This window comes from Heptranchias perlo, chromosome 12, assembly GCF_035084215.1.
Source record: "Heptranchias perlo isolate sHepPer1 chromosome 12, sHepPer1.hap1, whole genome shotgun sequence".
Taxonomy (NCBI): domain Eukaryota; kingdom Metazoa; phylum Chordata; class Chondrichthyes; order Hexanchiformes; family Hexanchidae; genus Heptranchias; species Heptranchias perlo.
Window position 1 is genome coordinate 74,523,299 of NC_090336.1, and position 13,308 is coordinate 74,536,606.

Sequence of the window (13,308 nt, forward strand, 5' to 3'; positions counted from 1 at the left end):
CCGATTACCTTAAATCTGTGCCCTCTGGTTACTCAGTTTCTCCTTATTTACTCTGTCAAAACCTTTCATGATTTTGAACGCCTCTATTAAATCTCCCCTTAACCTTCTCTGCTCTAGGGAGAACAATCCCAGCTTCTCCAGTCTCTCCACATAACTGAAGTCCCTCATCCCTGGAACCATTCTGGTAAATCTCCCCTGCACCCTCTCCGAGGCCATGACGTCTTTCCTAAAGTGCGGTGCCCAGAATCGGACACAATTCTCCAGCTGCGGCCTAACCAGTGATTTATAAAGCTACTTCTGATTTTTGCACCAACCTATGCAAATAATTAAAGGGGCAGATTCAAATATTTGGGATTGTTGCATGATTCAGCAATGCTTCCCCAAACAGCCAGGGCAAGGCATTCTAGAAAACTCCACGTTTCTACGTTCATTTTGAAGCAGGCAAAGCTTTGTAACGCGACTCCCTCGGGGCTTCTGCGGTGCCTCCAGGGGGCAAGCACGTTCCGAGTTCAGTCCCTGCTCTGTGTTGAGTCGGTGGATCTGGGCTCGGGCTGTGGTAGAGTCGGAGAGATGGAAGGATAAGTGATTAAGGTTATTATCATCTGGGGGGACCTTGGATGCTCGGTCAGGACAAGATCAGGCTTGGGCGCGATGCCCCGTGTAGCCGAATTGCCGGTTGTACTGAAGTGTGCCAGTCACTGATGGGCCACACCCAGCAATGAGCCCACTCCTTGAGCGGGGGGAAAGGGCAAACTTGATAGAAAAAGGAATTGGAAGAGGGGGAATTTTAAAAAGAAAATTTGGAGCAGGGGCACTGATGATGGCAGGGCTTAATAGAGTGAGTCGGCAACCTCTGCTCAGAATGAAATCAGAATGAAATGGTGAGACCGCACCTGGAATACTGCGTACAGTTTTGGTGTCCATACTTAAGAAAAGACATACTTGCTCTCGAGGCAGTACAAAGAAGGTTCACTCGGTTAATCCCGGGGATGAGGGGGCGGACATATGAGGAAAGGTTGAGTAGATTGGGACTCTACTCATTGGAGTTCAGAAGAATGAGAGGCGATCTTATTGAAACATATAAGATTGTGAAGGGGCTTGATCGGGTGGATGCGGTAAGGATGTTCCCAAAGATGGGTGAAACTAGAACTAGGGGGCATAATCTTAGAATAAGGGGCTGCTCTTTCAATACTGAGATGAGGAGAAACTTCTTCACTCAGAGGGTGGTAGGTCTGTGGAATTTGCTGCCCCAGGAAGCTGTGGAAGCTACATCATTAAATAAATTTAAAACAGAAATAGACAGTTTCCTAGAAGTAAAGGGAATTAGGGGTTACGGGGAGCGGGCAGGAAATTGGACATGAATTTAGATTTGAGGTTAGGGTCAGATCAGCCATGATCTTATTGAATGGCGGAGCAGGCTCGAGGGGCCGATTGGCCTACTCCTGCTCCTATTTCTTATGTTCTTATGTTCTTAGTGTCTCAGGCCAGAAGGTGAGGTTGCAGTTAACTGAACCATGAAATACCAGTGAACACAGTGTCCTGTACAACTGGACGCAAGACGATAAAACACATGGGATGGGGATTACTGAACGGGCGGGATTGGTCTCACAAAGAGCTGACAGGGTGCCGTAACGAGTCTGTGAATCTACATCACACGCGCACACGCACACACGCACACGCAATCGCTTTGAAGCTTGAGCTTTTCAGGGATTGCCTTTAAGGGGCGTGATTTTAAGGTGCACAAATGAAAAATGGTTTTGATTTCAATTGCTGTTCTTATGATAACAGGTTAACTCAGCGGCCGCTGGGTGAAGTGCTGGGGGCTTTGTTCCCACATTAAACACCTCAGTCCTTTTTCTGTGAATTGGATCATTTAACACGGACGCTAACTTTTGCGTACAAACCACACGTACCTCGAGCCGCAGTGCGATTGTGGCCGGTGATGGAGTAGACTTTATGTGGGTCCGAGGAGTCCTTCGAGTTGTCCGTCAATAAATCGAATGATTCGATGCTGTTCAGGGCGCATCGAAAGTTAGTTTTCCATTTGGGTGGGTCAGCGGTCTCCCCGTCGGTGAATTTCCCACTCGCTATCGCCCATCCCTGCAAGAAGAGGCACAGTCCTGACCAACAAGCAGCGTTGATGGGTTCGATTGGCCCAGGTAGAGGGTATGGAGAGAGTGCAGCTAGCTCGTGTACAGGACGATCATTACATCGCAACTTGACCGAGCTTGTGGAACCCGTCACTAGAAAACACCTGACCTCGAAAAGGCCCGTTGGACATACTACTGCCCAAAGACCAACTCATGCTGAACTGTCAGAGGTTCTGTCTCTCAGATGAACGAACTTGCATTTGTATAGCGCCTTTCACGACCTCAGGGTGTCCCAAAGCACTACCTCATCCGAAAGACGGCCCCTCCGACAGTGCGGCGCTCCCTCAGTACTGACCCTCCGACAGTGCGGCGCTCCCTCAGTACTGACCCTCCGACAGTGCGGCGCTCCCTCAGTACTGACCCTCCGACAGTGCAGCACTCCCTCAGTACTGACCCTCCGACAGTGCGTTGCTCCCTCAGCACTGACCCTCCGACAGTGCGGCGCTCCCTCAGTACTGACCCTCCGACAGTGCAGCACTCCCTCAGTACTGACCCTCCGACAGTGCAGCACTCCCTCAGTACTGACCCTCCGACAGTGCGCTGCTCCCTCAGCACTGACCCTCCGACAGTGCAGCACTCCCTCAGTACTGACCCTCCGACAGTGCAGCACTCCCTCAGTACTGACCCTCCGACAGTGCAGCACTCCCTCAGTACTGACCCTCCGACAGTGCAGCACTCCCTCAGTACTGACCCTCCGACAGTGCGGCGCTCCCTCAGTACTGACCCTCCGACAGTGCGGCGCTCCCTCAGTACTGACCCTCCGACAGTGCGGCGCTCCCTCAGTACTGACCCTCCGACAGTGCGGCGCTCCCTCAGTACTGACCCTCCGACAGTGCGGCGCTCCCTCAGTACTGACCCTCCGACAGTGCGCTGCTCCCTCAGCACTGACCCTCCGACAGTGCAGCGCTCCCTCAGTACTGACCCTCCGACAGTGCAGCACTCCCTCAGTACTGACCCTGAAATGTCAGCCTGGATTATACGCTAAGTCTCTGGAGTGGGTCTTGAACCCATGACCTTGTGACTCGGAGGCGAGAGTGCTGCCCACTGAAGCAAGGTTGGACATTGATGAGACGTTAAACCGAGGCCCCGTCTTCCCTCTCGGGTGGATGTAAAGATCCCACGGCCACTATTCGAAGAAAAGCAGGGGGTGTTCTCCCCGATTTCCTGGCCAATATCTATCCCTCAACCAACACCAATAAAACCTGCTTCACACCTCGGGCCGGGGGCCGAGGGCGATGGGCTCTGGGCGCTGGGCTCTGGGCTCTGGGCGCTGGGCTCTGGGCTCTGGACTCTGGGTGCTGGGCTCTGGGCTCTGGGTGCTGGGCTCTGGGCTCTGGGCTCTGGACTCTGGGTGCTGGGCTCTGGGCTCTGGGCTCTGGACTCTGGGTGCTGGGCTCTGGGCTCTGGGTGCTGGGCTCTGGGCTCTGGGCTCTGGGCTCTGGGCTCTGGGCTCTGGGTGCTGGGCTCTGGGCTCTGGACTCTGGGCGCTAGGCTCTGGGCTCTGGGCGCTGGGCTCTGGGCTCTGGGTGCTGGGCTCTGGGCTCTGGACGCTGGGCTCTGGAATCTGGGTGCTGGGCTCTGGGCTCTGGGCTCTGGGTGCTGAGCTCTGGGCTCTGGGTGCTGGGCTCTGGGCTCTGGACTCTGGCCGCTGAGCTCTGGGCTCTGGGCTCTGGACTCTGGGCGCTGGGTTCTGGGCTCTGGGCGCTGGGTTCTGGGCTCTGGACGCTGGGCTCTGGGCTCTGGACTCTGGGTGCTGGGCTCTGGGCTCTGGGCGCTGGGTGCTGGGCTCTGGGCGCTGGGCTCTGGGCGCTGGGCTCTGGGCTCTGGACTCTGGGTGCTGGGCTCTGGGCGCTGGGTTCTGGGCTCTGGGCTCTGGGCGCTGGGCTCTGGGCTCTGGACTCTGGGCGCTGGGGTCTGGGCTCTGGGTTCTGGGCTCTGGGCTCTGGGCTCTGGGTGCTGGGCTCTGGGCTCTGGACGCTGGGCTCTGGGCTCTGGACTCTGGCCGCTGAGCTCTGGGCTCTGGACTCTGGGCGCTGGGTTCTGGGCTCTGGGCGCTGGGCTCTGGGCGCTGGGGTCTGGGCTCTGGGTTCTGGACTCTGGACGCTGGGCTCTGGGCTCTGGACTCTGGGTTCTGGGATCTGGGCTCTGGACTCTGGCCGCTGAGCTCTGGGCTCTGGACTCTGGGCGCTGGGTTCTGGGCTCTGGCCGCTGAGCTCTGGGCTCTGGACTCTGGGTTCTGGGCTCTGGGCTCTGGACGCTGGGCTCTGGGCTCTGGACTCTGGGTTCTGGGATCTGGGCTCTGGACTCTGGCCGCTGAGCTCTGGGCTCTGGACTCTGGGTTCTGGGCTCTGGGCTCTGGACGCTGGGCTCTGGGCTCTGGACTCTGGGCGCTGGGGTCTGGGCTCTGGGTTCTGGGCTCTGGGCGCTGGGCGCTGGGATCTGGGCTCTGGGCTCTGGGCTCTGGGCGCTGGGCGATGGGAGGGTAGGTTGTTTTACTGAGATTAAAGTTGATTCACATTATTGGACTGGAGGGAATTTACCCCATCTGCTCTGGAAATGAAAAGCTGGTACAAGTGACCATGAAACTGTCGGATTGTTGTAAAAACCCAACTGGTTCACTGATGTCCTTTCGGGAAGGAAACCTGCCGTCCTTACCCGGTCTGGGCCTATACGTGACTCCAGTCCCCCACGCCAACGTGCCCTCTGAAGTGGCCGAGCGAGACGCTCAGTCGTATCAGAATCGAAACCTCAGGGCAACTAGGGATGGGCAATAAATTCACAGGGCTCTGGGGAAAGAGGAGGGGAGTGGGACTAACTGGATAGCTCTTTCAAAGAGCCAGCACAGGCCCGATGGGCCGAACGGCCTCCTCCTGTTCTGTATCATTCTATGTTCAATTTAAGTCATAACTGGGTTGCATTATGTGGAAATAAATGTTACTTTGAAGTTTTTAATTTTACTTTTCGGGCTCCGTTTTATGATCGCGTACCCGTACCGAGCTTTATGTGAGGTGCTGCAGTCCCTGCGTCCAATTTGCTGCTCACGTGATTTTCCACCCACTGATCGGGCGCAATGAACTCCCGTTGGGCAAAGCTCTGCACTGGGAGTGTTAAATCCTCTTAATAATAATGCTATACCTTCCGTCTGAGCTGAGATGGCAGCTGTTTGCCAGCTGTGCCAGGCGTCTGGGCGAGCTGGCGTAAAACACGCCACTGACCTCGTGAGCTGCTAACCACAGCACAGCCGACCCTTCACACTGGCAGGAAGGCAGCAGCCTCACTGCGGCAGCTGGGGAACGTCTGCAGCTTGATGTTTGCATAAAATCAACTGTCAAATCAGCGCATAAAAGACGGACGCACAGAGATATACATGCAGACACGCCCAGGGATATACACACACACATATACAGGCAGGGGTAGATCTCTACTGACCGACAGGCACGAACACACAATCTCATTTTCAGCAGTGCCCAGTTAACAGATGCCAGGCTGGTGACTTTCGAAGTTTGATCAGTAAAATCGATGATAGAGTCATAGAGTCATAGAGTTATACAGCACGGATAGAGGCCCTTCGGCCCATCGTGTCCGCGCCGGCCATCAAGCCCTGTCTACTCTAATCCCATATTCCAGCATTTGGTCCGTAGCCTTGTATGCTATGGCATTTCAAGTGCTCATCCAAATGCTTCTTGAATGTTGTGAGGGTTCCTGCCTCCACAACCCTTTCAGGCAGTGAGTTCCAGACTCCAACCACCCTCTGGGTGAAAAAGTTCTTTCTCAAATCCCCTCTAAACCTCCCGCCTTTTACCTTGAATCTATGTCCCCTTGTTATAGAACCCTCAACGAAGGGAAAAAGCTCCTTAGTATCCATCCTATCTGTGCCCCTGATAGTAAAATTGAGGAGAGTCCTGTGATATTAATGATCTGATAACTCAAGTCTCAACCGATCCGCAAAATCTGTAAACACATCTCAAACGTGTTCATTTTTAAAGGCCCTTCTTGCTCCGATGTATTGGCCCAAAGATCTTTTTGCCCGAAATCTCGGCCCAGGGATTTCCTTCATTTAGAACCGAGATGAGGAGAAATTTCTTCACTCAGAGGGTGGTGAACCTGTGGAATTCTCTACCACAGAAGGCAGTGGAGGCCAAGTCATTAGATGTATTCAAGAAGGAGATAGATATATTTCTTAATGCTAAAGGGATCAAGGGATTATGGGGAAAAAGCAGGAACAGGGTACTGAGTTAGACGGTCGGCCATGATCATTTTGAATGGCGGAGCAGGCCCGAGGGGCCGAATGGCCTACTCTTGCTCCTATTTTCTATGTTTCTGTGTTTCTCCTCTGTTGGGTAGCGCATCGTATGTTGGCACACACCCTGCCACAGGGGCCAGCTGCTCTCTGATGTCTCACCCAAATGGCCATTGCCCATATTTGAGCCCAGGGAGCAGGGGGTTAGAGGGCACTCCGGACCAGCCAGGCCCTGCCCATCACGCACCTGCGGTGTCCAGCGACCCTGAGCAGAGGCCCCGCTGACTCCCACCTCGGTAAACCCACGAGATGGGCCGGGGACATTGCAGCACCCCCACTGCCCCCAGCAAACTCCAGGGGTCAAACCTGGGACCCATCTCGCCTGTACGAGACAGTCAGGCACCAAGCATCTGCCAAGCCAGCGGGGGAATCAGTGGTTTTGTTTGAAAGCTCCTCAGGGGTAAGGTGGCATTGACAAGCCGAGCTGTCCTGTGGGTGCAAGTCATCGAACAGACTATTTATTAGCCTAGATTTACTGGTTGGTGTTAAGTGGATTACTGCCAGCGTCAGAGTGATGCCAATGTTAGAATAACGCCCATTTACAAATATAGGCTCCAATCAGAATTGGAACTCAATTACAAGATAATTTAACCCATCGGTGGCCACTCTTGCCAAACCCCTCCAACTGAAACAGGAAACAATGCAGTGAGAGATCCAACCGACAAGGGTGCAAATCCATGAAAGAAAGAGTTTCCCATTTCTCTGGGGCCTTCCATGGCCTCAAGACATCCCAAAATATTTTACAGCCGATTGAGCACTTTTGAAGCTCAGTCACTGTTGTAATGTAGGAAACGCATTTGCGCACAGCAAGAGCCCACAAACAGCAATGTGATAATGACCAGATAATCTCTTTTAGTGATGTTGGTTGAGGGATAAATATTGGCCCCAGGACACTGGGGAGAACTCCCCCCACCCTGCTCTTCTTCAATTAGTGTCATGGGATCTTTTACATGAGAGGGCAGACGGGGCCTCGAATTAATGTCTCATCCGAAAGACTGACCCTCCGACAGTACAGCGCTCCCTCAGTGCTGACCCTCCGACACTCCCTCAGTACTGACCCTCCGACAGTACAGCGCTCCCTCAGTGCTGACCCTCCGACAGTGCAGCGCTCCCTCAGTACTGACACTCCGACAGTGCAGTGCTCCCTCAGTACTGACACTCCGACAGTGCAGTGCTCCCTCAGTACTGACCCTCCGACAGTGCAGCGCTCCCTCAGTACTGACCCTCCAACAGTGCGACGCTCCCTCAGTACTGACCCTCCGACAGTGCAGCATTCCCTCAGTACTGACCCTCCGACAGTGCAGCACTCCCTCAGTACTGACCCTCCGACAGTGCAGCGCTCCCTCAGTACTGACCCTCCGACAGTGCAGCGCTCCCTCAGTACTGACCCTCCGACAGTGCAGAGCTCCCTCAGTACTGAGCCTCCGACAGTGCAGCGCTCCCTCAGTACCAACCCTCCGACAATGTAGAGCTCTCTCAGTACTGACCCTCCGACAGTGCTGCACTCCCTCAGTACTGACCCTCCGACAGTGCAGCGCTCCCTCAGTACCAACCCTCCGACAATGTAGAGCTCTCTCAGTACTGACCCTCCGACAGTGCTGCACTCCCTCAGTACTGACCCTCCGACAGTGCGGCGCTCCCTCAGTACTGACCCTCCGACAGTACCGCGCTCCCTCAGTACTGACCCTCCAACAGTGCGGTGCTCCCTCAGTACTGACCCTCCGACAGTGCAGCGCTCCCTCAGTACTGACCCTCCAACAGTGCGACGCTCCCTCAGTACTGACCCTCCGACAGTGCAGCATTCCCTCAGTACTGACCCTCCGACAGTGCAGCACTCCCTCAGTACTGACCCTCCGACAGTGCAGCATTCCCTCAGTACTGACCCTCCGACAGTGCAGCACTCCCTCAGTACTGACCCGCCGACAGTGCAGCACTCCCTCAGTACTGACCCTCCGACAGTGCAACACTCCCTCCATAATGACCCTCCAACAGTGCAGCGCTCCCTCAGTACTGACACTCCGACAGTGCAGCACTCCCTCAGTACTGACCCTCCGACAGTGCAGAGCTCCCTCAGTACTGACCCTCCGACAGTGCAGCGCTCCCTCAGTACCAACCCTCCGACAATGTAGAGCTCTCTCAGTACTGACCCTCCGACAGTGCAGCACTCCCTCAGTACTGACCCTCCGACAGTGCAACACTCCCTCCATAATGACCCTCCAACAGTGCAGCGCTCCCTCAGTACTGACCCTCCAACAGTGCAGCGCTCCCTCAGTACTGACCCTCCGACAGTGCAGCGCTCCCTCAGTACTGACACTCCGACAGTGCAGTGCTCCCTCAGTACTGACCCTCCGACAGTGCAGCATTCCCTCAGTACTGACCCTCCGACAGTGCAGCACTCCCTCAGTACTGACCCTCCGACAGTGCAGCGCTCCCTCAGTACTGACCCTCCGACAGTGCAGAGCTCCCTCCATAATGACCCTCCAACAGTGCAGCGCTCCCTCAGTACTGACCCTCCGACAGTGCAGCACTCCCTCAGTACTGACCCTCCGACAGTGCAGAGCTCCCTCAGTACTGACCCTCCGACAGTGCAGCGCTCCCTCAGTACCAACCCTCCGACAATGTAGAGCTCTCTCAGTACTGACCCTCCGACAGTGCAGCACTCCCTCAGTACTGACCCTCCGACAGTGCAACACTCCCTCCATAATGACCCTCCAACAGTGCAGCGCTCCCTCAGTACTGACCCTCCGACAGTGCAGCACTCCCTCAGTACTGACCCTCCGACAATGCAGAGCTCCCTCAGTACTGACCCTCCGACAGTACAGCGCTCCCTCAGTACCAACCCTCCGACAATGCAGAGCTCTCTCAGTACTGACCCTCCGACAGTGCGGCGCTCCCTCAGTACTGACCCTCCGACAGTACAGCGCTCCCTCAGTACTGACCCTCCGACAGTGCGGCGCTCCCTCAGTACTGACCCTCCGACAGTGCAGCGCTCCCTCAGTACTGACCCTCCGACAGTGCAGCACTCCCTCAGTACTGACCCTCCGACAGTGCAGCACTCCCTCAGTACTGACCCTCTGACAGTGCAGCGCTCCCTCAGCACTGCCCCTCCGACAGTGCAGCGCTCCCTCAATAATGCACTGGGAGTGTCGGCCTGGATTATGGGCTCAAGTCTCTGGAGTGGGGCTCGAACCCACGACCTTCTGACTGAAAGAATTACAAAGAATGTACAGCACAGAAACAGGCCATTCGGCCCAACTGGTCTATGCTGGTGTTTATTCTCCACACGAACCTCCTCCCTCCCTACTTCATCTCACCCTATCAGCATATCCTTCTATTCCTTTCTTCCTCATGTGTTTATCCAGCTTCCCCTTAAATCCATCTCCACTATTCACCTCAACTACTCCTTGTGGTAGTGAGTTCCACATTTTCACCACTCTCTGGGTAAAGAAGTTTCTCCTGAATTCCCTATTGGATTTATTAGTGACTGTCTTATATTTATGACCTCTAGTTCTGGTCTCCCCCACAAGTGAAAACATCTTCTCTACGTCCACCCTATCGAACCCTTTCATAATCTTAAAGACCTCGATCAGGTCACCCCTCAGTCGTCTCTTTTCTAGAGAAAAGAGCCGCAGCCTGTTCAATCTTTCCTGATAGTTATAACCTCTCAGTTCTGGTATCATCCTAGTCAATCTTTTTTTGCACCTTCTCCAGTGCCTCTATATCCTTTTTATAATATGGAGACCAGAACTGTTCACAATACTCCAAGTGTGGTCTAACCAAGGTTCGACACAAGTTTAACATAACTTCTCTGCTTTTCAGTTCCCTCCCTCTAGAAATGAACCCCAGTGTTTGGTTTGCTTTTTTATGGCCTTATTAACCTGAGTGATTACTTTTAATGATTTGTGTATCTGTACCCCTAAATCCTTCTGCTCCTCTATCCCTTTTAGGCTCTTGATTTCCAAGGACTATTCCCACCCACAGAGCCATGGCTGTTTGACAAGTTGTTTATCATAAAATCATGGAAATTTATGGCACAGAAGGCGGCCATTCGGCCCATCGTGTCTGTGCCAGCCAAGAAAGAGCCACCCAGCCTAATCCCACTTTCCCACACTTGGTCCGTAGCCCTGTAGGTTTCGGCTCTTCAGGTGCACATCCAGGTACTTTTTAAATGAGTTGGGGGTTTCTGCCTCTCCCACCCTCTCAGGCAGTGAGTTCCAGACCCCCCACAACCCTCTGGGTGAAAACATTTCTCCTCAGCTCCCCTCTAATCCTTCCACCAATTACTTAAATCTATGCCCCCCTGGTTATTGACCTCTCTGCTAAGGGAAATAGGGCCTTCCTGTCCACTCTATCTCGGCCCCTCATAATTTTATACACCTCAATTAAATCTCCCCTCAGCCTCCTCTGTTCCAATGAAAACAACCCCAGCCTATCCAATCCTTCCTCATAGCTAAAATTCTCCAGTCCTGGCAACATCCTCGTAAATCTCCTCTGCACCCTCTCTAGTGCAATCACATCCTTCCTGTAATGTGGTGACCAGAACTGTACACAGTACTCAAGCTGTGGCCTAACCAATGTTTTATACAGTTCGAGCATAACCTCCCTGCTCTTATATTCTATGCCTCAGCTAATAAAGGAAAGTATCCCGTTTGCCTTTTTAACCACCTTATCTACCTGTCCTGCTACCTTCAGGGATCTGTGGACATGCACTCCAAGGTCCCTCTGTTCCTCTCAGTATCCTCCCATTTATTGTGTGCTCCCTTTCCTTGTTTGCTCTCCCCAAATGCATTACCTCACACTTCTCCGGATTGAATTCCATTTGCCACTTTTCTGCCCACCTGACCAGTCCATTGATATCTTCCTGCAGTCTACAGCTTTCCTCCTCACCATCAACCACACGGACAATTTCTGTATCATCTGCAAACTCCTTGATCACGGCCCTCTTTACTTGGGGACAAAACAAAAAAACATTCTCGTGAAGACTTTAATACTTCCTGGGACAAACGGAACTGACCCCGGAAAGGATTGAGTCTGTGCGCAGCGAGGGGAGCGAAGGCGCTTTTTTTTTTCAAAACCAGCTCTGCCCACCCTACCTTGAAGATGCTGTAGTCGTTCTCACGGAGATCCTGTCTGGATGCATGTTTCCAGGGGATTCGGAACGTGGTCCTGTCCTGGTCCAGCCAGCACAGCCCGTGGTAACGGCCACTGTTAATCTGCTCGATTAACCAGGGGCGCAGTTGCGGCTTCTGGTTGTTCATTCTGCACAGTGTTAAAAAGACAGGGTTTTGTTTTTATTGCCGCGAGCCAGTGCAGAGGAGAGGAAAGAACTGCAACTGGGCACAAGTTACAATCCGCAGAAAGCTCGTTGCCGCTGCCAGAGCAGATGATTCACTCACCTCTGTTTACCCATTGCTGGGAGAAGAAGGAGCGTTTTCAATTCAAAGCCGATCTCAAGGCTGCAGCCTGTTTTATACTGGCCGCAGTCACCACCCACCCTCGATATCACAGGCTGTAAAACCCCGAGGAGGAGGCGCAGAGTCCTCGGTTTGAGACACAAAGCATCTTCTCACCACCAGCCCATCCTCTCCTGCCCAAAAGCCAATTTACCATATATGGCAAATCCTCTTCCCTTCCCAGAAATCACATGCGCCCGCCTGAAGCCTGCAGCTTTTTATTTCTTTTTTTAAGTTTCACTTTCTTTTGCAGCCCTGATGTTAATTCAGAAGGAAGAGATAATTACTCAGTCTGGGAGCGTCAGCAACCTGAAAACACAACATTAAAAAAACACTTGTTTAACAGGCATGGAGCAACGAGAAGTGTGAGAAGGGAGGGCAGGATTGGGAATCATTGTTTTGCTTCCTGGAAACGTTGTCAGCAGATCATTCAAATACCACTCAGCCCCTCCTCCTGGATCCTATCCCTCCCCTCGAGGCCCATCTCTCCTCTACCCTAACTCTCCCCTCGAGGCCCATCTCTCCTCTACTCTAACTCTCCCCTCGAGGCCCATCCCTCCTCTACCCTAACTCTCCCCTCGAGGCCCATCCCTCCTCTACCATAACCCTCCCCTCGAGGCCCATCCCTCCTCGACCCTAACTCTCCCCTCGAGGCCTATCCCTCCAAACCCTCCGATCGAGGCCCATTCCTCCTCTAACCAAATTCTCCCCTTGAGGCCCATCCCTCCTTGACCCTAACTCTCCCATCGAGGCCCATCCCTCCTCCACCCGAACCCTCCCCTCGAGGCCCATTCCTCCTCCACCCTAACTCTCAGTTGAGGCCTATCCCTCCTCCTCCCTAACTCCCCCCTCGAGGCCCATCTCTCCTCGACACAAACCCTCCCCTCGAGGCCCATTCCTCCTCCACCCTAACCCTCCCCTCGAGGCCTATTCCTCCTCTAACCAAATTCTCCCCTCGAGGTCCATCCCTCCTCCACCCTAACTCTCCCCTCGAGGCCCAGCCCTCCTCTACCCTAACTCTCCCCTCGAGGCCCATCCGTCCTCTACCCTAACTCTCCCCTCGAGGCCCATCCCTCCTCTACCCTAACTCTCCCCTCGAGGCCCATCCCTCCTCGACCCTAACTCTCCCCTCGAGGCCCATCCCTCCTCGACCCGAACTCTCTCATCGAGGCCCCTCCCTCCTCGACCCGAACTCTCCCCTCGAGGCCCATCCCTCCTCGACCCTAACTCTCCCCTCGAGGCCCCTCCCTCCTCGACCCTAACTCTCCCCTCGAGGCCCATCCCTCCTCGACCCTAACTCTACCATCGAGGCCCATCCCTCCTCGACCCTAACTCTTCCCTCGAGGCCCATCCCTCCTCTACCCTAAACCTCCCCTCGAGGCCCAACCCTCCTCTACCCTAACTC

At 54.2% G+C, this 13,308-nt stretch overlaps 1 protein-coding gene across 2 annotated transcripts in view; it reads right to left on the bottom strand.

Annotated features, from left to right (window-relative positions):
* The window catches only part of irf7 (interferon regulatory factor 7), a 36,954-nt gene extending 24,899 nt beyond the window's left edge, over nt 1-12,055 (bottom strand). The window contains exons 1-3 of one of the 2 annotated variants that reach the window (XM_067994272.1): nt 11,847-12,055; nt 11,544-11,709; nt 1,914-2,100 (exon numbers count right to left, since the gene is read on the bottom strand). In XM_067994272.1, coding sequence (XP_067850373.1) covers nt 1,914-2,100; nt 11,544-11,709; nt 11,847-11,860 — 367 coding nt within the window. In that variant the 5' untranslated portion in view covers nt 11,861-12,055. The remainder of the gene's footprint in view (nt 1-1,913; nt 2,101-11,543; nt 11,710-11,846) is intronic. The other variant, XM_067994271.1, reaches the window with a different exon arrangement.
* Between the last annotated feature and the right edge of the window lie 1,253 nt (nt 12,056-13,308).